The following is a 27,657-nucleotide window of genomic DNA, read 5'->3' on the forward strand; positions in this document are numbered from 1 at the left end:
AGAGAAAAAAACTGGAAGGAACAAAACCAAAACACTATCAGTGGTTATCATTGAGTAATAGGCCCATGAATGAATTTTTTTCTTCTATTTGTATAAGGGCTATATTTTTTTAGACATATTTTACTTTAAAATAGGTTTAAAAAACTTTATCCAGAGAAACAATACAGAAAAAGTAATAACCTGCTTAAAGTCTTAAAAAAACCTACTGAGTGAGTCCAAATAAAAACATCACACAATATTAAATTACTATTTAAAAATCAAGGTAAATAAGTGTCCCATTAACTGAAAAAGCATGGCAAAAAATCAATCCAATCACTTTAAGAGCAGAAATAATCAAAAGTAATCTCTTAAACAGCATCAATTCTACCTTCATTTTCAAGAATATTTATACAGTTAAAATAAGCAATTGATTTAGCTAAACTATGATTTTTGTGCTCTAGTTATGTTAAGCATGTGGTCCCAATTTTAAAGAACCAGTAATTATATAATAACAGCAACTTTGGCTTTACTGTCTCTTTTCTCATTTTTGCTTCTATATTACCATTTTGACATGTGACTCTTTCACAATAATAGTAAATGATTATTATATGCACAAAATTATAATAAGTGAATTGTTAGGGGTAGAATTAAAAGAAATAATTCTCCCCACCGGGGCCCTCACTGATTCCCTTGTTCTTTCCTTCCACTTTTACGAAGCAGACCCATACCCACCCCATCACCCTTACCCAATGCCACCTCCACACAGAGAAATGGTTATAAAGTCACTGGAGAAAGAATTCAAGTGCACTGGGAAGTATAATAAGCAGGTAAAATACAATAGCCCTAGATCATTTTTCTTAATAGTTACATTATATTTGGCTTCTGATTAAAATAATAATTTCTGTTCCCATTTATAACCTTGATGTCATAGTTTGTTCATAGATATCACTTCCTTGGGAGCCTATCCTGTCTGTTTCTAAACCCCCCAATATTTTGTGTCAATGTTATTGAGGTATGATTTACATATAATAAAATTCGCCAATTTTAAGAGTCTAATTCAATGAATTTTGGCAAATATTTATAATTTTAAAAACACCACATTATCATGATATAAAATAGCTTTATCACTCCCCAAAACCCAATTTAAAAAAAATAATTCAAGTACCCTAAAGTCATAATATTTAAAATGCTTCCAAATAGTGTTGCCTTTGACATAGTGAGTGAGATTTAGTAAGTCTGGTTTCCAAACATTTGAAAGGAAAGGTCTATGCCACTTATTTTTTGTAAACAGCCACTTCCTAGAAAACTTTTTTCCCTCCAAAAAGGAAGAAATATATGGCACTGATTTAGTTTTTAAGAAATAAAACTCACTTGTATAAGAATTTCCCCCTGAAAGTATGTCTTTATTTTTCCACCAAATAAATGTACACTTAAAAATATTTTTTTCTTACTATAACAATAAAACAAATGCTGGGTAATTGTGTCAGCTTCATCAAAAATGTTATCGAGTGTACCTGATAGATTAGATTATCATGAAAAGCTCATAGGAAGATTTGTCAAACTTTTACTGAACAATGTGCTTGGTACTTTAAACATGGTCACATTTCACCATCTCACCGGACATAAGACTGCACCCAGCAGATTAGAGCAAAAGCAACCCTCCAGAGATAGTAATAGGAGGAAGAACAAAAACAGGAATCAGGAACCCTTTCACCCCAAGAGAACGCACAAAGGATCAGTACATCCAGCTCAAGCTCAAGTGGTCCCCTTCCGGCTCCAGGGACCTTGGCTGCCAAAAACCAAAGCCACCACTGTCCCCTTTCCATGTCTCTCGCAGACTTTTCAGGAATATGCAGTTTGCTGGCTGTTGCTTTATCCTCTTTCACAACTTCCTACTCAGGGTTTCTTTTACCAGGAAGTGATTGGAGAAAAACAGGATAAGGTAAAACGCAAATCTATCCATCTTTTAGATAATCAGCAATGAAATAAAAGTCTTCAGAGATTAAATCTAGGTAGACTACTGAGAGAAAAGTTTGAAGTCTGCTCAATTCAGAGTGAAGGCTGCCAAAACAGCGGGATCTATCCATCATTAGCCTGGGAGACAGACTGACAGTTTGATTTCTTTTGGCAGGTTTCCCACATCTCAATTTGTGGGGACACACTCCACAGTACAGGGATGCCTGAAATGAGCATGCTCAATGTGAAAAAAAAATGAAACTGACTGGAGAATAAGTCATATGATTTCAAACTTTGCTTCCTGTGTGTACATGAAAAGATATGCTTTACTAAATGAGGACATCAAGAAGCAAATCAGATAAGAAATGCACAAAATCATCCATTAAACTAAGTGTTAAGACTGACTAAACCTAAACGGTGCACGCATGTGATAGATGGAAGGGGGGCAAGAGCAAGTATGTTTATGATGCTTCCACCCAAAAACATACAACCATCAACTTGGGAAACAGAGTTGAGGAGTTTGGGTGCTCAGTGTTTCAGCCTCCCTCCCGGCAGACCCCTTTGGTAAAATGTGGTCACCAAATGTACATTATGGTTTTAGGACACATGTCAGTGCACACCGAGAAACCACAAAGGGATGTGGCCCAACCAATTTAGTCTTTAGTGATAGAGGCGATACTTCGGCAAGAGGTAGGCTGGTCTCTGGGCATGTTTTGAAGTAAGTGCATTTCACTGCTCCTAAAATGCATGGTTTCTTCACCTTTTAACGTCTCTAAATTGGGACTGTATCTTATAATAATCAATGAGGTCTTCCACAAAGTTGCTATCATGACGCGGTTGCATGTGCACAAACTTGGGTCATAGCTGTTCAGACGGCTGTTACATTAATTGAGCTTTGTTTATAGATAGTATTGAATTTCATTGCCATTTTTAATACATCTTTATGAGATTATACTGGTTCAATATAAAAACAAAAATTATTGCGTAAATAAAAAGGCATGGAAATGGAGTTTCAGGATAACGTTGGAATAAATATTTATCTTTGGGGAAAAAAATGACCACAATTCCTTATTTGATTGCAAAGCAACAATCAATTATTTAATGGGCTCTCAACAAGAGATAGAAAATGTTGAGATGCATTTTGTTGCAAAGATCCATGCAAAGGGCTGTCTACTTTGTGCCAAGCAATACAACTAAAAGCAGGCAAAGTGCTAAATATCTCAGAAGAGATGCAAGAAATGCCAAAAACAAGGGTAAGCCAGTATGGCCAACTCATGTGTAGGGCGGGATAATCATTCAACATAATTGGCAGCACTTTTTTTCTCAATGACACATAAAATAGTGGTGCGCTTACCACTGAGATCACACGCAAGTCGGTGAAATACCACAGTCAAGTTTGTCTTCAGTACCCTCTCCATGGTCCTCCCCTCCTTCAGTTAGCTCAATACACTCTCCAGCTCTTTCTGCAAGTTAGTCTTGCCTATCTCGGGGATCCTAACTAATATTTGAAACCTGTATGAGCTAATGGACAAGGCTGGTTCGAGCTGTCAACTGTTTTTGCATTACTCCTTGAAGTAATTTAGAATATATGAAAAACCCACTTGAATTTTACGATTTTTTTTTAAGTTTAAAAGCTACTACTGTTAAGAAAGACAAGGTCTGGGCATAATCAAAGAAAAATGTATTTGCCTTTCTTTCCCCTCTTAGTAACAGTCTTTTTATATCTGTTTTCTTTAGCATGTAGAAAAAATATTCCTTTATCCCTACCAAGGACTGCCTATGACCCTACCAACAAAAAGTAGGTGACAATTATAATGGTAAACTCTCAATAACCGGGAAAGCATGACAAAAAAAATCTCACCCCCCAAATCTGGCTGGAGACAGAGAAATTAGAGCGTGACTAGACTGAATTAAGTACAAACCCCCCAAGTCTAACATTGGAAACGCTTTCAATACCCACATCATAATCCCAGCATACATTTTCCTTCACTTTTCCCACTTCCCTACACTCCCGTCAAATAGACTTTTGTCCTGCCAGCATGACCTGCACCTTCCCACGTCCATGCTGTGATCTCTGCTTGGAATGCCCTTTCTCCAAGCCAGTTCAACCCACCAGAATCCTATCCATCCTTCTGAGCCCATTCATTTAATATATATTAAGCACAGTCTATGTGTAGATTAATAAGGATTTTTAAAAAGTAATTTGGAAGGTATCTGTCCTGAGGAGCCACCAGTCTGACCTATCTTAGATGTTACATCTTTCACAAAGCCTCTACTCTTTTATTCTTTCAAATTAAGAATCTCTTACTGACCTCCAACTATATACCAGGAATAATACTGAGCATTTTCACATACACTTACATCATTTATGAATCCTAGCCACTAGACCACCAGGGACTCGGTGATACACTTACATCATTTAATACACACAAAAGCTTCACTAAGTAGACTCTCCATAGACCCACTGGTCATATGAGAAAACCTATGCTCACCCTGGCCAATGTTTCTCAATGGTTAGAGCGTCGGCCCACACACTGAAGGGTCACAAATTGGATTACTGGTCAAGGGTATATACCCGGCTTGCAGGTTCAATCCCTGGCCCAGGTCAGGGTGTGTGTGGGAGGCACCCAATCAATGTGTCTCTCTCACATCGATATTTCTCTCTTTGTCTCTTTATCTCTCTCTCCCTCTTCCTCTCTCTTCCCCTCTCTTTTACTCTCTCTAAAAATCAATTGAAAAAAATATAAAAATATGAGGATTAAAAAAAACACACACATTAAAACCTATGTTCATAAATACCGTTCTTAGCAAGTGTCCTGTTAGGGACCTAGAACCTAGGTTTATTTCCACCAATATTCCAGCAGCATTCACTTAATCTTATTATTTGTGTGGCTATCTTACCTTTTCTATTAGAATGAAAATTTAAAACTTCTAATGTGTACTTTGAACATTCACTATATGAAATATCTGGCTTATAACAGGTACTCATAACGTATTTACAAAGAAAGCTGTGTTCCAAGTATTCTGGTGAACACCAATGCTGGTTCATAAGACAGAGCTGAGGTTCTGAGAGCCAGCCGATCTACCTGACATTGTGACGTTGGCACATACTGAACAGTATGAGAAGTGGGGGTGGGAGTTGTGAAGGATGTCAGAATGTAAATGAGAAAATCATTGGTTCAAGGAAAGGGAAATAATCAATGTTGACCTGATTGAGACTGGAAGATCTAAAGTAAACAATATGCTAAAAATGCATTAACAGAAAAAAATGTGAAAAAGTCTGCAAGAAATCCTACTGGCTCAATCAAGCTCTGTTCACAGACACGGCTGAAATGTAGATACCTGGGACCACAGAAAGCTTAGTTGGGTCAATTTCAACATCTGAATCTAGGAATACAAAATGTTGTGAAGGATGTCAGAATGTAAATGAGAAAATCATTGGTTCAAGGAAAGGGAAATAATCAATGTTGACCTGATTGAGACTGGAAGATCTAAAGTAAACAATACGCTAAAAATGCATTAACAGAAAAAAAAATGTGAAAAAGAGAATAAAAGTCTGCAAGAAATCCTACTGGCTCAATCAAGCTCTGTTCACAGACACGGGCTGAAATGTAGATACCTGGGACCACAGAAAGCTTAGTTGGGTCAATTTCAACATCTGAATTTAGGAATACAAAATGAATCAAGAATTGAGGTGTGTGTGTGTGTGTGTGTGTGTGAAGAAAAATAATCCTCCTTCTCTAGGAACTTAACGTAGCTGAGAGAGAATTCGATTTGGATCTAACAGTGGAGGATGAAGCTGCGCAGTGAGAGAAAGCTACAGACTCATGGCTGAAAGCACATACAGACCAGTGAGAGAGGGACAGGATTCCAGAGTTGGAAGGAGCCACAGCTATTATCTAATCAAACCTATTCTTGTGATAGTCACCAAAACAGGGGAAAGTTGAGTCTATTTAAAGGTTTACACTTATGCTAAACTAATTAAGTAACATGAGCTTGCCCACTTCTAACTGACCTCATCCAAACAGAGCTGTGTTCCCAGATTCCATCACCACGCAGCGAGAGTCATATGGACCCCAAAGGAATGCACATATGCCCTGCCTGAACTGGATGGGTGCTGGAATCAGAGGGGCCTGAGAAAGGAAAGCACTACTACTGGAGAGCTCACGGAGTCCAGGAGTACAGTTCTAGAGGTGGGAACTCTCCATTCCTGATTCCCTGGAAAGGACAAATAGAAAGCTTTCCAGAGGAAATGGATGGAGAGCCACTCACAGGAGCTCTCTGTTTATGGGGCTTCATATTTACCCTTTTCCCAGATTGTTGCCTCCCAGTGAGCATCAGTTTCCTGTGGTTGCTGTAACAAATTACCACAAGCTAAAAATAACAGAAACTAGTTCTCCTCATCTTTGTCTGAAACAACAGAAGCTTATTCTCTCACCGTTCTAAAGGCCAGAAGTCTAAAATCACTATCACTAAGATGAAATCAAGGGGTAAGCTGGCCCACCCTCTGCTGGTAGGGCCACACCCCTCCACAGGGTCTAGGGGAGAATCTGTTTCTTGCCTCTTCCAGTTGCTGGTATTCCTTGGTTTATAGCTACATCATTGCAATCTCTGCCGCAATTTTCACATTGCCATGTCATATGTACCTGTGCGTGTAGTCTAGGGGAGAATCTGTTTCTTACCTCTTCCAGCTGCTGGTATTCCTTGGTTTATAGCTACATCATTGCAATCTCTGCCGCAATTTTCACATTGCCATGTCATATGTACCTGTGCGTGCCACACCCCTCCACAGGGTCTAGGGGAGAATCTGTTTCTTGCCTCTTCCAGTTGCTGGTATTCCTTGGTTTATAGCTACATCATTGCAATCTCTGCCGCAATTTTCACATTGCCATGTCATATGTACCTGTGCGTGTATCTATGTGTACATGTGTGTGTGACCTCCCTCTACCTCTCTCATAAAGAATGCATGTGATTGCATTTAATCACCTTATCTCAAGGTCCTTAAACCTAATCACATCTGCAAAGACTCTTTTCCCAAATAAGGTAACATTTACAGATTCCAGGGATTAAAACCTAATACCTTTAGGGGACATTCTTTGGCCTGCTACACCAAGTCAACAAAAGTCACCTCCACTGTTAATATAAAAACATTTTCAAATAAAGAAACAGAGGGTCTTGTATGAAGCCACACTGCAAGACGCTCCTCCTAATACCTTTAGGGGACATTCTTTGGCCTGCTACACCATGTCAATAAAAGTCACCTTCACTGTTAATATAAAAACATTTTCAAATAAAGAAACAGAGGGTCTTGTATGAAGCCACACTGCAAGACGCTCCTCCACTCTATGCCATGTCCCTTTGTTACTTTCTGAGGCACATTGCTTTTTTAAAAATATATATTTTTATTGATTTCAGAGAGGAAAGGAGAGGGAGAGAGAGATGGAAACATCAATGATGAGGGAGAATCATTGATCGGCTGCCTCCTACTGGGGATGGAGCCCAAAACCAGGGCATGTGCCCTTGATGGGAATCGAACCCAGGATCATTCAGTCCACAGGCTGATGCTCTATCCCCTGAGCCAAACCAGCTAGGGCCACATTGCTTTATAAGAATTAATTTTCAGTTCATCTAAGGAAGCAATAATATTAGGCAGTACAAGTATTTTTTAAAATCTAATAAAATTATCTAGGTATTCATTCCTGTCTTCTTTTAGTAGCTGGTTTTAAAACCATTCCTAAGATGGTTCCTGAGATTGCCCAACATTTCTATTGTCTTCCTGTAACCCTTCCACTCAGAAACTGGCCTCCTTAGTTCTCCCCAGCTGCTTCTCCATACCACCACACAGAAAGGGCCAAAAGCTAGTATTCCCTCACAGGCAGTTGGAGTTTATATATTGTTTGCATATTGTTTGGTTCATTAATTAACTCAATAACTACTTCTTAACTAATATTTTTAAAAATCTAATAAAATCATCTAGGTATTCATTCCTGTCTTCTTTTAGTAGCTGATTTAAAAACCATTCCTAAGATGGTTCCTGAGATTGCCCAACATTTCTATTGTCTTCCTGTAACCCTTCCACTCAGAAACTGGCCTCCTTAGTTCTCCCCAGCTGCTTCTCCATACCACCACACAGAAAGGGCCAAAAGCTAGTATTCCCTCACAGGCAGTTGGAGTTTATATATTGTTTGCATATTGTTTGGTTCATTAATTAACTCAATAACTACTTCTTAACTACCTATGAGCCAGACACTGGGCTAATCCTTGGAGAAACAAAGATGAGAGGTGGACGGATCCTCTCAATGAGTGGAGGAGAAGTGGAGAATTGCCAACACAGTAAATGTGATAAATGCTGTAATGAAAGGAAATACAGAGAGAGAGAGAAAACAGGATGGTGCGAGAGGGGGATTGGCTAGGGAGAAAGGGAAACCGTAGGATAGCCTTGTTCATAGAAACAAAGGTAAAAAACAGATTCAAATGAAAGCAGTTACCTGAATGGTAGGGAAAAGAAAGACAGAGGAAAACAACAGAGAGAGGAAAACAGGATGGTGCGAGAGGGGGATTGGCTAGGGAGAAAGGGAAACCGTAGGATAGCCTTGTTCATAGAAACAAAGGTAAAAAACAGATTCAAATGAAAGCAGTTACCTCAATGGTAGGGAAAAGGAAGACAGAGGAAAACAGGCTTCGTGAATAGAGGTCACTGATAACATGAAAGCAGTTTTTGTAGACATGGAGACAGGAATATAGGGTGATTCGGAGCGACAGTGAGAGAAGGCAATGACTATAAAATCCTCCTCTTGAAGAAAGGTCGGAGATGAAGGAAAGGAGAGAGAGAGGAGGCAGCACAAGGAATAACAACTGAAAAGGTCAAATACAGGGATTTCTTGGTAGTTAGGAGGGAGATGGCGATGACGGTGCATGTGAGACAGGAAAGACATTCGCTTGTTTCCAAGATGAGGAGAGGCAACCAGAGAGGAAACAAAGACTCCAGATGGAGAGTAAGAAGAAATGGACAAGGTGGTCAGTTCCTGGGTTAACTTGAGGAGACACCCCTTGCCTTAAAGAAGGACAGTGTGGCCATTCAAAGACCACTATGAAAGCCCAGCAACCAAAGCCCCCGAATTGCTACAACAGCTCTCCCTGGTGTTGGTGCCGGCACAGCTGTGGCTGGACTTCAGAGGCTAAGCAAGATCCTCCACATCCACAGCAAGACACCCAGCGACTGTGAAGAGTAGCAAGGAAGTATGAGACTGAATAAAATTCCCCAAAGTACTTTTGCAGGCCTTCTGGAACTTTAAAATTTCTCAAATCATATAATACTATAGGATCCCTCCACACCGCTCAGCAGAGTCTTAAAAATGTAGCAAAGAAAACAATTTCAAAATATTGCTGTTAAATACTTTTCTGATGAAAAGCACGACAGGTATATAGCAGCGTTGGGGAACCTTTTTTCTGCCAAGGGTCATTGGGATATTTATAACATCATTCACAGGCCATACAAAATTGTCAAGTTAAAAATTAGCCTGCTATATTTGGTCAAACATTTAATTAACTCACCCTAATGCCTGGGCAGGGCCAGACCAAATGATTTTGCCAACCTTATACAACCCTGGAGCCAAACCAGACATTCCCCACCCCCTAGTATATAGGATCCCAATTAGTGTAAATTCATATATCCTATTTTAGTAGGGGACCAGGAAGAGGACTGCTATTATCTTAAAATCTTGTGACAACAATATGATTTATATTACCTTACTATTAAAGCAGGCACTTGGCAAAAAAGTTAAACAAAACCCTTGTATAATAATTTTTTAATGACTTGTTCTCATTAGTTCCATGAGTAAAAATTCCTAGGCACATTCTGCATTCTCAGTTAATACGTGAAATAATCTTTGTAAAGATGTGAGAAGACTTTCTTTATTTCTAAATGAAAAAGATATAGTGACATCATCAACATTGTGTCACTCATTATGCTTGAGATGGGTTGATGGAATTGGCCTCCTACATCTCCTGCTTGGTTAAAGGGATAATATGCTGCAAATCTAGATACAACAGAAATGGTATATGTGGACCTACTTCCATCTGCCCTTCCTTTTTTTAAAAGAGTTTTTAAAAAAATAAATTTATTGGGGTGACATCTATATATATAAAAGGCTAATATGCAAAGTGTTCCCTTGGGAGTTCGACCAGGAGTTCAATTGCTCACTATGATGTGTGCTGACCACCGGGGGGCAGGAGGGGGGGTGGAACAAAGGAAGACCCCGGCTGGCAGCCAGAAGGCCCCAATCAGCCTTGATCACTGGCGAGGCCTAGGATCTCTACCCATGCACAAATTTTGTGCACCAGGCCTCTAGTCTTAACCCATGCACAAATTTCGTGCACCAGGCCTCTAGTTGGTTACTAGCATTATATAAATTTCAAGTGTACAGTTCTATAATACACCATGTGTATATTGCATTGTATGCTCACCACTCAAGATCTGGTTTCCTTCCATCACCATATATTTGACCCCTCTGTGTCCTCCCTTCACCTCCCCTATTCCTCTGGGAACCACCCTTCAGTTGTCTGTGTCTATGAGTTTATATGTTTGTTTGTTTATTTGTTTGTTTGTTTATAAAACCTCTGTTTTATACCTCACATATGAGTAAAATCATATGGTTCTTGTCCTTTTCCATCAGACATTTCACTTAGCATGATACTCTCACAATCCATCCAGGTTGTGACAAATAGTCTGCCCTTTCTTATGTCCCATTTTTTTCCTGCTTTACATTGTGGGAAAATGAGACAGATATTTTATCGACTATGGTCATCACTTGTAACAATACCCAAACCACTTAGGGAATTTGGCAAACAGAAGAAGAAAAGGCAGAGATTTTAAAGAAAGAGAAGAAATTGAGGCACGTAAATGAAAGCCAATTGAAGTTCTTTGGTAGTCCTTTCCATCTCCACTCCAACAAGTCTTATTCTAAATTAGGAAAGTCAAACACCTAAAATGTCCACCCTTTTATTTAAAGAATCTGGAGGAGTTTCCATGCACCTCCTGAATTTAGATTGAGGGGTGGGGTAGACATCACCCATATATCCTACAATACTAGCTACTTCATTCTGGTTTCTAAAAACCAATTAGAAGTGTCCCTATGTCCCTTGCTAAATGGTATCACAGATTGGTATCTGTTGTCATGTTCTTGCAACATTCTCAGAGATGCATGTCTAACTGAGCTTAAGCCACAGGTCAGTTGCTGGGAGATGGAGGAGGCCATATTTGCCCTAATTTGTAGCAAATTTTTCAACCATTCCTTCTGCAGGTATCTGACCTCCTCACACCTAAGGTCTGGTCTCCCCAGTTCTCTTTAAAAAAAACAACAACAACACACACAACAAGTTACATGAAGGCATTAGTCCCACCATGAATTGTGTCTCCAGGACCTGGAAAGATGTACAATATAGTACAAGTGATGGAGCTCAAGTCAGTAGTGCAGTGCTTGAGGTTACGGCTGAATTGATGGGGTCAGTTGCTCTAACAGGAAAGTGCAGAGAACAGATGAGTCTCCCTCCAAAAGGATTTTCACAGTTCTCAAGAGAAGAGGGAAGTTTTTAGCCACAGAGAAGAATATGGAAAGGACTCAAAGATGGGTGACGTTTAGATAGAGGACAGATCTTGACTGAACTTTCCACAGTTCACAGCCCAGTGACAGGGCCTAGATTAAGATAAGACAATATGCATATATGCATAACCCATGGACACAGACAATAGTGTGGTGAAGGCCTGGGGCGGGGTGGGGACTGGGGGGAGGGCTAGAAGGGGACAATGGGGAAGAAAGGGGACATCAATAATACATTCAACAATAAAGGAAGTTATGCTTTTTAAACCCCATTTAGTTGTTTTCAGTTTATAAGAGAAGATGCATTTTTGCAGGTTATAAAATACAAAAACATGTAGTTTTGGAGCAAATCTGTGACACAGCAGGAAGAACACAAGTGAAATACACAGAAGCCTTGAATTTCATCACCTGTTTGAAGAAATCGTTACAAATACATTTAATGGGTAAACTTTAAACTGAGACATATGTGCAGTAAAAATATACTAGGAGTTGCCATTTCTATTTTATTTTATTATAAGCACAATGTTTAATTCCTGTGTTTAGAAATCCTATCTGGCTTACAGGAAAAGCTTTTTAATAAAGATATTTCCTTGTACTTAAGTGTTTGCTTCAGCCCTACCTTTTCTGACCCCAGCTGCTCCTTAAGGAAAATTCCTTTCCATTTCCCCCCATATTCTGATCACACAAAGTAGATATAAGCCACGAGAAGAGAGAGAAATGAGAGACGACGGTGCTGCTCTGGGAAGTCAGGGAGCCAGATGTTCAAGGAAAATCTACAGCAGAATACTTTTTGAGCTTAAAAATACATTACTGTCCATCTGTTAGGCAATGCAGAATACCCTTCAATCAAGAACATCATTTCCCGACAGCTGTGCTGTGCCGTGTCCCGGGGCCATGACTCTGACAGTGACATTGTAGCCCTCAAATGACAAAGCCCTTTTAGAAAGAAGCCCACAGGGCTCCTGGTCACTTTCAGAATTCAGTATAAAGAGCTCAGGCAACATTCAGGACCAAGAATCCTGCAGAACACTCTACATCAGCGGTTCTCAACCTGTGGGTCGTGACCCCTTTGGGGGGCGAACGACCCTTTCACAGGGGTCGCTAAGACCATCGAAAAAACACATATATAATTACATATTGTTTTTGTGATTCATCACTATGCTTTAATTATGTTCAATTTGTAACAATGAAAATACATCCTGCATGTCAGATATTTACATGACGATTCATAACAGTAGCAAAATTACAGTTATGAAGTAGCAACGAAAATAATTTTATGGTTGGGGGTCACCACAACATGAGGAACTGTATTAAAGGGTCGCGGCATTAGGAAGGTTACATACTAAATTAGTTTTGACTTTGCTTTCTAAAATAACCTAATTTCATTCGTTTCTACCCCCAAAAGATGCGGCGATAATCTCCCTTCTTTTTAGTTCCCTGTATTCTCACTTAACATTTGTAAGAACTGCTGCCATTTTTAAAAGATTCACGTTTCTCCTGGACACAGTCTCCTGACTAACTGCCCACATTTAGCACCAATGTAATGACTGGTGGGAGCAGTCTCTCAAACTCTGTAACTCCTGGCACTAAAAATAAAACCAGACTTGTCCCATCAAATACTTCCAGGTGACTTGAAAATCAATGATGTTTCAGAAGAAATCTCAGCCCAGAACAGGAAAAAGAAACATGTGAAGATAAGAACATCAATGAGAATGCGAGCTAAGTGTTTTGCTTCTTTTGGAGAGAAAGTGAAACGATTTCTTGTAACCTCTGATGTCTTAGGAAAATGGCTCAGCTTTTTGGGTCACAGGCCCCTTTAATAATATGCTGAAAGTTTTGGATACCAGAAAAATGAATAAAGACACAAAATTCTGCCACTTCAAATTCCCTGACCCCAAGCCAAGACATTTTGATAGAGATGTCTGTGAAGAATTCTTCTGAAGCTTGCGGGTTACAAAATTAGATCAGAATGAGTTCTGCAGGAAGCCTGCATTGGCCAACAAATGAAAAACCAATGGGCTTGCCCTGAAAGAGTAAAATAAAAAATATTACATCTATATTTATTTAAGGTTTTAGTTCAGACTTCAATTCAATTTTTAAAACGGTGCCTCTGGAATGAATAGGTCCCCGCTCACTGCAACTTTAATATACCAATGCATCAATGCCATGTCTCAGAGAGAAATTTCTATTTTCTTCATAAAAGCAGAGAGGTTGTATTTGGTTTATTTATGAAGCTAGCACATGTTGATGCTGAATGACACACACACACACACACACACACACACACACACACACACACACAAAACCCAACCATACTATTTAGAAATTGACCACATATCTTGCTGCTACTCGAATATTTGCAGCTTGCTAAGGAAATACAGTGCAGTAAGTCAAAACCAATAACTCAGCAACTGCAAATTACAGTTCAAAAAATGACTTCCAAAACCTTTGTCCTTCTATTAATTAACCTTAAACATCTTTATTTAGTGCTAAATTCTCCAGCACACTGTATTAGACACAGAGGGTGATACAAAGGTGTATATAGTTCACTGTGGGAGAATATGATCCAAAGGGGGAAAGAAAGCTCAGGATTTGAAGCTTGTCACAAAACCAGAGGTAGAGTGAAGGGGAGGATGAGCTTCCAAAAAGAAAATGAAAAACTCATGAACAAATCTTATCTCTGCCTCACTGTACAGAAATCGCTATCCAGTTACCGCTGTGGATATGGCCGATGGCTGTCTTTGTGTACAAGGAGCGTCAGGACTCATCTCCAGAAGACATCCACGCACCATTGGAATAAAGAAACCTGCTACTGGCCTGGGAGAGAAAGGATGGGAAATAGTCACCACTCCTTGTTGGGAGTATTAAGGACTCTGTGCAAATATGATTTGGTCAGTCATGCTTGCTGTCCATCGTTGTGGTGACTGGTTCTGCAATATAAAAGTCTACTGAGATATTCTAAGCCCTACTAACCCATGAATCAGTCCTTGGATCTTCATGGGAATGGATCACATGACTAGCACACAAAAGGAGCATCATTAGTACCTAAGAAGAAGTCACAGGCTGGAGACTAAAAGACCCAGGAACACAGGTGGGGTTCTTTATGCCTCTTCCTTTCAATGTTAGGACTTTGGGAAAGTGAAAATACTGAGTCAGTGAACAGCTTACAGTGAAGAGGTGATTTGTAAGAGGATGTCATTTTCTGTTGGATGCATAGTGTACTGCAATGATGGACTTTGGGTAGGGTTGCCGACATCTCATGAGGACAGGGAAGAAAGTCTTGAAGATGACTAGTTGATCTTTAAATTGAATATGGAAGAAAAAAGAAAGCAATGAGCATGTAAAACCATGAAAGCAGTTATCAGAAAGGTCTTCAGTCTTGTCATGGGAAAAAGAAGAATAGTTAGGGAGGAGCCCTACTAATCCTATAAGAAAACTGGGAAACAAATGAAAAAAAGAAAAAGGAAAAGAAAACTACTGGGAAAAGTTCCCAAAATGATACTCTCAAGAGTCTCATAGTTGTATGAGAACAGTACAGAGCACGGTAACTTGAGAATAAGATGGTAAATACAATTGCATAATAATTACTGATAGCTGGTAGTATTCCAAACAAATATCTGTAAGGAAGGGAGGTAAAGAAATATCACTCATCATCTCTGTGAAAATCCATGAACCAAGGTAGGTAGGATGATGAAGAGGCATTTGAATGAGGATTAAATGAGAGGAAAAGATATCATAATGTTGATGAAACTGAAATTAACAGACTGTCTGGCCCAATGGAAGAAATGGATGATGTTTTCCTAATTTAGTTTACAATGTTGGCACAGAGGCACGAAACAGTTGGGATGTGAAACTTAAATGACCCCAAACATTTGATTGGAGATGCTAAACTAAAAGCAGAATGTCTCTCAAATTACTGCCTTGACTGGATGGCAATTTTATTTCTCTGTAGAGAGAGGAAGTAACCAGGGAAACTACTATTTGGATCTAATTCTAAACAAGAAAGATGTCAGCTAGTGAAGTGAAATAACGAACCTGGGGTAAACACAATGATGTCATTATAGCATATGACAGAGCCCTCTGAACCATCCTACACTCACTCTCTACTACCTCTGCTCCACCTCCAAGTTGTGTGCTTATCAAACATCTGTTGTGTTTCCTTCCAAACCTACTCATCCCAGTTGCACTTACTGTGGATTAAGAAATTTAAATTTAATATTATACGAACTGACCAAATATTAGTGCAAAAAGAAAAGAATTGTTAACTAAGTTAAATGTTTTGGAAAGTTTTGATAAAGAATTCTAAAAGTAATTGTTAAATTAGGTATAGGCAATTCAACAGTGAACATCATTTGAAAACTTAATAACTGCAAAAAAATATAGATCTATTTGGATGCTGTGATCAGATTTTTTATACAAGATTTGCCCCAACTTAAAGAAATAAAAACTGAAAATTATAGATGATACCAAAAAATGACAGTAGGGAACTCTAATCAATTTAAAAAAAAAAAAAAAGACCTTTGCCCTGTGTCAAAAGATTGGGAATGAACAAATTTGTTTTATTAATATGTTTTAACTTAAAATATTCAATGCACATGTATCTTTTATAATTTGCTACTTTAACTGTATTGTTTTATTAATTGCCCAACTTTATTCCAACAGCAACAGATAAAAGGCATATCCTGGCATTTCTGATAGTCAGATATAGGGGTGGTCAAAAATATGTTAATAGCCCTGCCGGTGAGACGCAGTGGTTGAGCATGACCTATGAACCAGGAGGTCACAGTTGGATTCCCGGTCAGGGGCCATACAGGAAGCAGCCAATCAATGATTATCTCTCATCATTGATGTTTCCATCTCTCTCTTCCTCTCCCTTCCTCTCTGATATGATAATAAAACCTGAAACTTCCAGAAGGCAGAATTCACAAAGCTCAGCAGAAGCAGAACCATGACTCTGGTGCAATAGACTCCGAAAGAGGGTTGAGTGGCCCCCATCTGTCCCCCTAGGCTGTAATTCTGTCTACATAATCACGTGTTGTGATTCCACCCAGGGAGACTGACGGGGGTTCCTCCATAGGTCTATAATGACCTCTGATTTCAACAGGGCTAGGATGAAAAAATAGAAAAGGTTGCTCCCAAGAACAAATCTAAGAGAGTGCTAGGGTTCCCCCAAAATAGTGACAGATAGATGGAGACCTATAATTTTTAAGTACAACTAAGAGTGTTCTTTCAGTTATGTTAGAAACAAAAGGAATACCAAGAAGAGATAAATGAAATGTTTGACACCAATGATGTGATGTTGGTGGAATAACAAAGGGAAAGAGCCCAAACAGTGTGGCCCAGTGGTTTGAGTGTTGACCTATGAACCAGGAGATCACAGTTCAATTCCCAGTCAGGGCACTTGTCTAGGTTGCAAGCTTGATCCCCGTGGGGGACATGCAGGAGGCAGCTGATCCATGATTCTCTCTCATCATTGATGTTTCTACCTCTCTCTCTCCCTTTCCCTCTGACATCAATAAAAATATTTTTAAAAAGAGAGATAGAAAAAAACTGCTCCACTATTATTTTTATCCTTGTCTTCTCTTCCATGAAGAACAATTTTTGAACTTAAAATAGGAGACTAAATATGGTAAGAGAAAAAGGAAGTCCAAGACTGGTAAAAGAAATTTAAGATGAGCAGAAGGACACTGTAAAGTAACTGCAACCCAGAAAATTCACAAATAAGATCTATAAGCCATTGCCAACCAGTAGAGGTTCTGGAAGAGCTGAATAGACAAATGTAGATCTGACTCTTTAAAAAAAAAAAAAAAAAGAGGAGGAATAAATGCAGATTTTGAAATCTACATGACTTTGAACTTAAATTGAATACCAGGAAAGACTATAGAATTGCTGTTAATGGGATGATTTGAAATTTCAAAATAAAAAATAGATCATAAATAGTATCTGTTTCAAACTAAAAGCAACAATCAAATTTACTGGACAAAAAATCAAGTCATTTCTTTTAAAAAAGCAGGATCACAACCAGAATGACTGCTATAGGGGGCGAGGGAATAATTATTCTCCATTCTTCATATTTTCATAAAAGGAACTCTGATAAACAGAAAGGAGAAATTGCCTAAACAGGAATTTAGAGTTAAGACAAAGAAATAGTACATTGTGTCTCCTGCCTTGCTTTCTATACAAGCAAATGACATGCAGGCAAAACCTTTGAGATCTTTGTAGAAGTGTGGCAGTTTTGGGAACTGAATGAGTTGGGGAAACTTTAATAGACAAATGCATTAGTGATGGAGAGCAACACTTACAATGAAGGTAGGGTGTGGCAGTAAAAAGAAGCCCAGCTTCAGACACAGAAGGATAAATCATACATCTTGTATGATTCCACTTAAATGAAGTGAATAGACCAATTCATAGACAGAAAGTAACATAAAGGTTATTATTTAATAGGTATAGAGTTTACATTGAGGATTAGGAAAAAGTTTTGCATATAGGTAGTGGTGATGGTTACACAAGTATGTGAATATTTTAATGCCACTGAATTGTGCACTTATAAATAGTCAAAATAATAAATATTATGTTATGTATATTTTACCACAATAAAAAAAAAAAGGCAGACAGACCTGGGTTTGTAATCCCAGAATTATAGGTTGAATCCCTTTCCTACATGCAGGGAAGCCTGGGAGCTGACCAGGAACTGGAGGCCAAGGAGAACTGGCTGGTACTTGGCAAGAGGGGGTGGTGGAGGACCTGGGGCCGGAGCTAAGTGTGAGCCAAGAAGCAAGGATGGAAAGTAGGAAGAATTCAGTTGTGGCACAGTTCGCTAACAAATTAAGCTGTCCAAATATGGATTTATTGGCTCTAGGAGATAATGAGTTGCCCAATGGACATACTGTATTGAAAACCGCTCACAGGTTTAGGAAGGGCATTCAAGCTAAGATAACATTTACCTTTGAATTCCCTTCCTGAGGGGCAGGCAAGTGATGTTTATTCTTTTAACATAACCTCCTTAAACTATGAGACTTATAGAATGAAGTGGAAACATAATGGGGATGGCGGGGAAAAGTCTTAAATTAATTATTCAACCTACTCCCAGGTAAGCCCAATCAAGATATTCAAGAATGTATAGCAAGAAGAAAAGATCCTTAGGAATAAGAATTGTCAAACACAATAATCATCATTATATACCTTTATGGACATTTTTTTCAAGGGATCTATAGGAAAACATGGTACTGAGAAGGGGCTAATTCAGGTACATTTCTGTGTGAAAGAGGTCAAACTAAAAGCAACAATCAAATTTGTCTATTTAAGCTTAAATGCATTTGTCTATTTAAGCTTCCCCAACTCAGTTGGTAAAGAGATCACTAATGCATTTGTCTATTTAAGCTTCCCCAACTCAGTTGGTCCAGTTCAAAACATATATTTACTAACTTTTTCATTCATTCAACAAACAAGTATTGAGGACAGATCATGGAATACAAAGGGGGTGGGAAAAAAAGATAAATTTCCTGCTACCAAGAGCTCAAATTAGTTACTGTGTTCCAGGTGGTTCAGAAATTCATTGTGGCTGATGCATTGTGCTTCTATTATACCTTTCATTTTAAAGCTATAATTTTTAAAATTGTTCACACTCTTTGACATGTAAGAAGTATTTCTAAGAAAATAATCAGAGATGCACATAAATATTTATGCATTCGAATCTCACTAAAATATTATTTACAATAATGAAAATCTGAAAATGACCTTCATGTCTAACAAGGGGAGAACAGTTAGATAAATTACAGGATATATGGAAGCTAGTGCCCTTCACAGCCAATAAAACTTATGCTTTAGAGGAATATTTAGTGAAGTAGTGAAAAGGGAATTGTTTGTGATGGAGTGTGCAGTAGCAGTATACAGACTTGTATAAAAACATGATCTAAAGAGATAGCACACTACAATTTCCTATCAAAACAAAGCCATTATTAATCTTGTGATAATGCTTTTCTTAGAGTAACTAGAAAAACTGAGCTAGGGCAATGCTTAAGGGGCATAAATTGCACATATTCTAGTGTAAAATCACAAACTGGAATTTAAGTCTCCATTCCTAATCTGGAAATGAGGGTGATAATATTTATAGAAAATTATGTAGACCTGGGTTTGGGTCCCTGCTCTGCCACAGACCAGCTGTAAATAAGACTCTTGCACCGCCAGGCAGACAGCAGGCATCGCCATCACTATTGCCATCATCATATTGAGTAGCAGCCAAGAAAGAAGTAATGAAAAGATCATTCAATGGAGAGTTGATTTAAAACAACTCAGTCAAGCCCAGCTGGGCTCAGTGGTTGAGCATTGACCTATGAACCAGGCGATCACAGTTCAATTCCCAGTCAGGGCACATGCTTGGGTTGTGGGCTTGATCCCCAGTGTGGGGTGTGCAGGAGGTAGCTGATCAATGATTCTCTCTCATCACTGACGTCTCTCTCTCTCTCTCCCTCCCTTCCTCTCTGAAATCAATAAAAATATATTATTAAAAAAATAAAACAACTCAGTCAAGGTGATGACTTTTTAATCTGCTTTATCTCCAAACTAGTTTTTAAATCAAGGATTATAAAGTAAGGAGCCCACCCACCCCAACCTGAGTGACTGTATTAGCCCTATTCATGGCTATGTATGGAGGAGTCCTCACTAATTTAGAAGTTGATGGTCTCATGATTGACCACTTACTTGCTCGACGCTGAATAAGGAATCTGAGCCTGCTTGGTGAGAAGGTACACAATTTTTTTTTCAAGGCCATTCAGAATAGTTTAACCTGGTGAGGTGAAATTTGCAAAAGGTAACTGAATAATAAGAGCTAATGTAAATGGTTCTCCACTGTAATTGACTCCACATTCATAAGCAGGCAGGCCCTGGACACACTGCCTTTCCATTCCATCATTCTCCTTCTATGTAATAGGGGCCATTAAACTAGGTAAGAAGATGAATTGCTAGCGATGATTATGCATGCCTTCAGCAGCCCATGAAATGTACTGGAGAACAATAAAGATGTCTGATGACCTGTCAGGGAGATGCCTATGCAAATGAGAACATCATGATTATACTTCTGCTTCATCTAAAGGCTATCATGATAGATAGAGGGAAAATTTTCACTTGCTCCTAGCATCATGAATAAGAAAGCTGGTTTCAAATGAGGACAGGCTAGAAATGAAAATTCATGGCCCAATGCCTAATTCAGCTATAAAAGAGAACAATAATGGACATAGATCAGCATCCAAGCTTATTTCCTTTGAAAACAATAAATTCATCAGATGACAGTTCTTACTGCTCTCCTGAAATTATAGTATTTGGCAGTAAAAATTATTTGTATTCCTCAGAAGTCAAATGTGTTGTAAATATGTCATCAGTACCTTTCTGCTCTTAAATAATAAATGATGTTTCTGACCAGAATTCAACAACCTTCAAGGTGTCCAAGAAATTAAGACACAAAGAGATCAAGGCAACCGATACAGAGGCAAACAGCAAACTCCTTTCGGGAGGAGGAACTCAGCTCGGTTTTTCTGAGCCCCGTCTCCTCCTCTTCTGGCCACATAGTGACACTGTACTAGAGGACTCTGGCTTCAGGGAGAATGTCATCCATTTAGTATCACATGTGTGGCCTTTACCATGGACTTAATCTCCCTGGGCCTGTTTTGCCATCTGCAAAATGAGCATGAAAATAGTACCTATATCAGAGGATTATTGTGAGGATTTAAATGAGGTAATGTGTATAAAGTTCTCAACATAGTGCCTGGCAGGTAATTAAAGGCTACACTTCATAAAAGACAGTTACCATCATCATTGCTTTTATTATCATTTTAATTATTCCATCTGCCTATCTGATATCTCCACTTGGATATCCAACTTAGCATGTCCAAAACTGAACTCATCATTTTCACCCCCAGTTCTCCCTTTTCAGTAAGTGGCAACTCCATTCTTTCTGTTGCTCAGGTCAGAAACATTGGAATTCTATTGGAGCTGCTGTATTTCCTCCTATGCCACAGACCTCATCAGCAAACCCTGTTAGCTTTACCTTTACCCTTTTAATATATTTTTATTTATTTCAGAGAGGAATGGAGAGGGAGATAGAAACATCAATGATGAGAATCATTGATTGGCTGCCTCCTGCACGCCCCCTACTGGAGATTGAACCCACAACCCAGGCATGTGCCCTTGACCAGAATCAAACCCAGTACCTTTCAGTCCACAGGCCAACGCTCTATCCACTGAGCCAAGCCGGCTAGGGCAGCTCTACCTTTAAATATATTTATAACCCAACCACTTCTCACTACCTCCAGCTACTCCCTAGCCTGGGCCACCTCTGACCTGGATTATAGCTCTAGCTTCCTAACTGACCTCCAGCTTCCTCCCTTGTCCCTCTTACAGTCTGTTCTCTACATAGCAGTCAGAGAAACCAGATTATGTCACTCTTGTGCTCAGAACTCCTCATGATTTCTTAAGCCCAAGTCTTTACAATGTCCTGTAAGTTCCTCTGTGATGTGGTCCCACCTACCTCCTCCCCTCCCTCATTAGCACACATTGCTCATGTCTAACCACACGGGAGTTCTTGATGTTCCTAAGACAAAACTAGCTCCTTTCCAAATTCATAGCCTTTGAACTTGCTGTTTCCTTTGTCCAGGATGTACCTCCACCAGATATTCCTGTATCCCTGATGTATTGAAAATATAGCATTTAAGGTAAGAGCTTTTTAAAATCTAAACTCTTATCTTAAATATAATTTAAATACACAATGGCCCAAATGCAATCCTATGAAAATTGGTGCTTTACAAAGGGAGAGTAAGTTGGAGGGAGAAAAATCCCATGGGAAGGAATATTCTAGAACCAAAAGATCATTAAAGATTCCAGACATCCTCTTAAGATTGGCTACAGAGTCCAGAGTGGGAGCCAAGAAGAGAAAATGGAAGAAGAGAAAATTAAGCCCATCATTTATTTATTTTAATTGCTATCTACTCTACCACCTCCTGGCTGGGAGAAAGAGGGAGTCATGTTAAGTCCTAGGGTGACACATATTCCCATATCTTTCAAACAAAATCCTGGAGAGATAGGAATAGTTTAGCACTTCTTTATGAGCTTAAACATTCAACAGTGCGACAGAGGAGAATGACCTCAGGGCTCCTTTTTTCTGCGTTCATCAGAGAGTCAAGTACCAGCCAGTCTGTCTACCCACCTGTGCATGCAATTCTTCAATACCAAGGGGAAGCTATACTTAAGTTTTAAATTTAGGGCTGAATCATACAGTACATACGATTAAAAAAAGACTTGCCATTTTCAGGATTTTTACATATAACACTGAATTACAGTATATTCTGCTTGGACTGGAAACTTAAAACTTGGAGATTTGGGGTTTCGTTTAATTTGATTGACATTCCATGGACTATGAAAAGAACTCTGTACCAAGGTGTGGAGACCTGAGTTCCAGTCCCATATCTGCCATTATTAGCTATGCAGACAGGGGTAGCTCACTCAGTCACTGGGATTATAATGAAGAGATTGGGTTAGATGCTTCTCTCTCACGTCCCTTGCAGCTCTATGAATCTTCTACAAATCTTTATTCAGAAACAAGAGTCTAAAATAAATATCATGTGAGCCACAGATGTGAGCCTCTAGGGTAATTTCAAGATTTCTTTGGCACCTTAAAATTTTTAACAGTGCATTTAACCCACTAGAACCAAAAGAATATTGCTTCAATATGTAATTGCTATTAAATAATATTAATGAGACATTTTACATGCTTTTCTTTGTACCAAGACTTAAAAACCCAGTGTGTATATTTCACTTGCATTATATTTGAATTTGAACTAGCCACATTTCAAGAGTTCAATGGTCATACACGTCTACAGCTCAAGCTTAGAAGGCTTAAATGTTTCTTATCTAAAGATCATGTAAAGAGATAGCCTACCTTCAAAGTGAGAATATAAAGTAGAAAACCTATTCATTAAAATATTAGAGTCAACCTGTTGAGGGGATGTAAGAGAAGAGGTGATCAACCAAAGGATAGGACTTTTGCCCGCCCAGTGTTATTCAGTGGTTGAGCGTCGACCTATGAACCAGGAGGTCAGGGTTCAATCCCCAGTCAAGGCATATGCTTTGAGCCTCAATATGGGATTGAGCCTCAAACCCAGGTGGGAGGCGTGCAGGAGGCAGCCCATAAATGATTTTCTCACCTCATTGATGTTTCTATCTCTCTCTCTCCATTCCTCTCTGAAATCAATTAAAACAAACCAAAAAAAAAAGGATAGGACTTTTGATGGAAATTGCCAAACAGATACAGAAGGAAGCTGGGTCATGTGGAAACGCTAAGGCTGAACCGGAACAGACCCCAGGCCTGGTCCATAAAATGTTGGCAACTAGTCTGCCACTATCCCTCCTCCTATCCACAGACACATGCAGGGTATCTAGTTAAGGTCTTTGTGCCCCTAAGAATAATGGAGTCACTAAATCGGGGTCCTACTCTGGAGTCTGTGGACCCTTATGGGATCTGCAGATAGAATTCAGGGGGTCCAAAAGTTGAATGGGAGAAGTAACAATTATTTTGATTAACTTCCAACTCAAATTCAGCATCTCCTTCAGTATTGTGTATAGGCAACAAACCATAGCAGAGTACAGCAGTACTTGTGACTGTCATCGGTCGAGATCACAGATGTTTCACTGCACATTTCATGCGCTGCATGTCTTAGAAAAAAGCATTTCATCAAGATGACAGCAGTTATTAGACCCACCACAAGACCTTGCCATTGAATGCATAAAGAAGCCCATACATCATTATATTACAGATTTTAAAAATATGTTGATAACTGCATTTTCATAAAATTGGTTTCTTTTATAATCCTGTGAGGTTGTTTTTTTTTTCTTTTCATTAAAAAAATGTCATTCTGAGAAGGAATCCATAGGTTTCACCAGTCTGTCAAGGGGTCCATGGCACAATGTACTAGAGAGAAAGACTCTGGGTCCCTGAATGACCCCACCCCCATCTCTACCCCACAGGGGATCACATTGGATTGTATAATGTGTGAGCTATAAATCATTATCATGTGAAGCTACTGAGATTTGGGGAGTGTTAGAGTGGGGCCCATTCTAATATGCAACTGAAATCTGGCTTCAGGCCACGGGCAATTGCTTCTCTGTGACCAGATTCCATGCCCTGAAGACAGCAGTACTGGCTGTGATGTGCTGGTAAACTGGGTCCAAACAAACAAACAAACATCAATCATGGCTGACTGCAAGCTACCAATATGATGTCACTGATCTCTGAGTTAGGAAGTGAAGCCCAGATTCAGCGCTCACCAGCCAGTGTGAGCTAAGTCCCAGCACACAGCTGCTCTCCCCAGACTAGAGAGCTGTGTTGCTACCGCCCTCCCCTGATTCGAGGGGAGGGGTATGTGTAGAATCTTGAGAATAATTGTTTAAAGGCCCCTGTTTAAACCTTTGTGCCTGACTCTTTCATAATGAATAAATAAAGCAGAATACCTTAGACGCAGTAATTTGTAAACGCAACAAGCTGTTGAAAAGAATCTAATTAGCACTAATTACAATCCTAGAATGTCCCAACAAATTATGCCATTGCTTCTGTAGAGGCATTGTGTTTAAACACTCTGAAACATTAATTAGTCTGCAGAACAAATGTGTGAGATAGGTATTATTTGGCAGCATCTGAAAGCCAATTATTTACTCTGGGAAGGCCTGATGCCATCTCTGATAGTAAAAACAAATTTATTAGCATAATCGTAGGATCGGGAAATCAGAGGATTATATGGCCTTCATTTCTGAGCTCTTTTTATCTCACTGGGCATTACTGCTTGTCCCATTTTATATATGAGAAACTGATGGCAGACAGTTGACAGAGTCAATATAATAGATTCCAGCTTCGGATTCAGTGAATCGTCAGGAGAGTATCATGCCTGCTCCTCAAAACTGAAAGCTCCACTTATGAGTCTTTTGTGTCTTGCTCCACAAATATAAACATTTTCTTCTATGGCGAAGAAGGTCCCTACAGCTACCGATTTACTTAAAGTTTTAAAGTGACATACTACGCCAGCTTTTACCTATTTGTAAGTGCCATATTTATTATGTTTTGCTAACTTTTCGATGAATTTTAATTTCTGGATTAAGCTATTTATAATCACATCAATATTCACGTCAAAAAAAATAGTCCAATAATTTAGAATTAAGATATAGTCAAGCATTTAGTAAATGTTTCAGTTTATACCAAAGGATAAATTACTAGTTTAGCTCATAAAGTAAATCAGTCGATGTTCAAATCCTATCAAGTTGTTGCTCCTTATACTCCTGTCCATTAAAGAAAAAGCTATGTGGCCCTGGCTGATGTGGCTCAGTTGGTTGGAGTGTTGTCCAGTACAGTGAAAGGTCTCGGGTTCAATTCTGGGTCAATGCATACACCTAGGTTGTGGGTTCGAGCCCAGGTCAGGGCCCATGTGGGAGGCAACCAATCGCTGTTTCTCTCTCACATCCATGTTTCTCTCTCTCTCTCTCTCTTCATTTCTCTTTCTCTCTAACATGTCCTCAGGTTAGGATTTAAAAAGAAAGAACAGAAAAAAACTATGTAGAGAGGACTTGGAATTTCTGAAAGAAGATTTGATATTCTGTTAACTTTTCTCTGAGACATTTACTTCCTGCTACACAGTAAGCATTCAATAAATATTAGTGTTTACTGTCATTATTATCATCACTAGAGGCCCATGCATGAAATTCGTGCAAGGGGCTCGGCCCTCGCAGCCCCGGCTTCGTCAGGAAGGTCGTTCTGCTGTTCCGTCTCATTAGCATATTAGCTCTTTATTATATAGGATTCCTCAGACTAGGAGCTATCATTTTTCACTAAGAATTGACATCCCATGTAATATATAGTATAGGAAAAACAGTCAATAATATTGTAATATCTATGTACGGTGCCAGTTGGGTACTGGAAATATCAGGAGGCACACTTTGCAAAGTATATGATTATCTAACCACTCTGCTGTACACCTGAAACTAATACAAAATAATACTGAATATAAAAATGTACTTTAAAAAAACTTAATAAATAAAAAGATTTTTTTTTTAAAGAATTGACATCCCAGTTGATAGCCATGCTCTTAGGTCTTAGTCATGCTCTAAAATTATTACTTTAAGTTTAAACAGTACATTTCAAAAAATGTTACTAACGTAATCCTCTCCGATAAAACTATTTTAGATATTTATACTCCAGATAGTACACATTTTTCCACTGTTGCTAATACAATTTATCTTCATCCAACTCCAAGCCCGTGTCTGCTTTGTTCAGGCAATTATCCGGCCATATCTATCTAACTCATTCAGCATGGCTTACATAGGAAATTTATTTTTAAACAAGTGCGTTCAATTCAAATTGGGGAAAAACCTCTGAATTCTTTCGAGCTAATCACAGAAATTATCACTCATCCCATGTAGCCCCAAAGATAATGGCACGTGCAATATCCACAGTTTTCCTTCTGCATCGATCCTGCTCATTTGTCTTGGCCCCAGACCAGCGCATGTCAGCAGTTCCACACGCAGACCTGCTCTGCCCCCTTCCCAGATCTATTGAGAATGCTGGTTACAGGCATACATTCTCCAACAGATGTTCCAACAGACTTCAAAACGCAGTAGATATATTGCTCTTTCCTAAACACTGGAGAGAAGGATTTTTTAAAATATCTTCCATTTCTCTCCTCAGCATAGTCATGTTTTCCTCTTTAACATATGGAATATATTTATAAAAACTGTCTTAACAACCTTGTCTGCTAATTTCACCAGGTCTGTAATTCCTGTCTTTTCTATGGATGGGTATTTTTCCTTAGAGTTGTGGGTATTTTCCTGCTTTTTCATTTGCCTGGCACTTTTTGCTTGGATACTGGAAATTGTGAATTTTACATTGTTGCGTGTGTATTTTGTTGTATTCCTATAAAGAATGTTGGACTTTGTTCAGGCATGCAGTTACGTTACTTAGGATCAGTTTGGTTCTTCTAAGGTTTGCTTTTACATTTTTTTTTTTACTTTTTTTTTTTTTTTAAAATATTTTATTGATTTTTTACAGAGAGGAAGGGAGAGAGATAGAGAGTTAGAAACATCGATCAGCTGC

General features: G+C 38.9%; 1 protein-coding gene across 1 annotated transcript in view; it reads right to left on the bottom strand.

The window, feature by feature from the left end:
• FAM129A (family with sequence similarity 129, member A) overlaps positions 1–27,657 on the bottom strand; it is a 122,126-nt gene that overhangs the window by 93,270 nt on the left and 1,199 nt on the right. Inside the window, exon 2 of the mRNA XM_014538066.1 lies at positions 14,703–14,833. Coding sequence (XP_014393552.1) covers positions 14,703–14,790 — 88 coding nt within the window. The 5' untranslated portion in view covers positions 14,791–14,833. The remainder of the gene's footprint in view (positions 1–14,702; positions 14,834–27,657) is intronic.

The sequence above is a fragment of the Myotis brandtii genome, unplaced genomic scaffold (assembly GCF_000412655.1).
Source record: "Myotis brandtii unplaced genomic scaffold, ASM41265v1 scaffold104, whole genome shotgun sequence".
Classification (NCBI taxonomy): domain Eukaryota; kingdom Metazoa; phylum Chordata; class Mammalia; order Chiroptera; family Vespertilionidae; genus Myotis; species Myotis brandtii.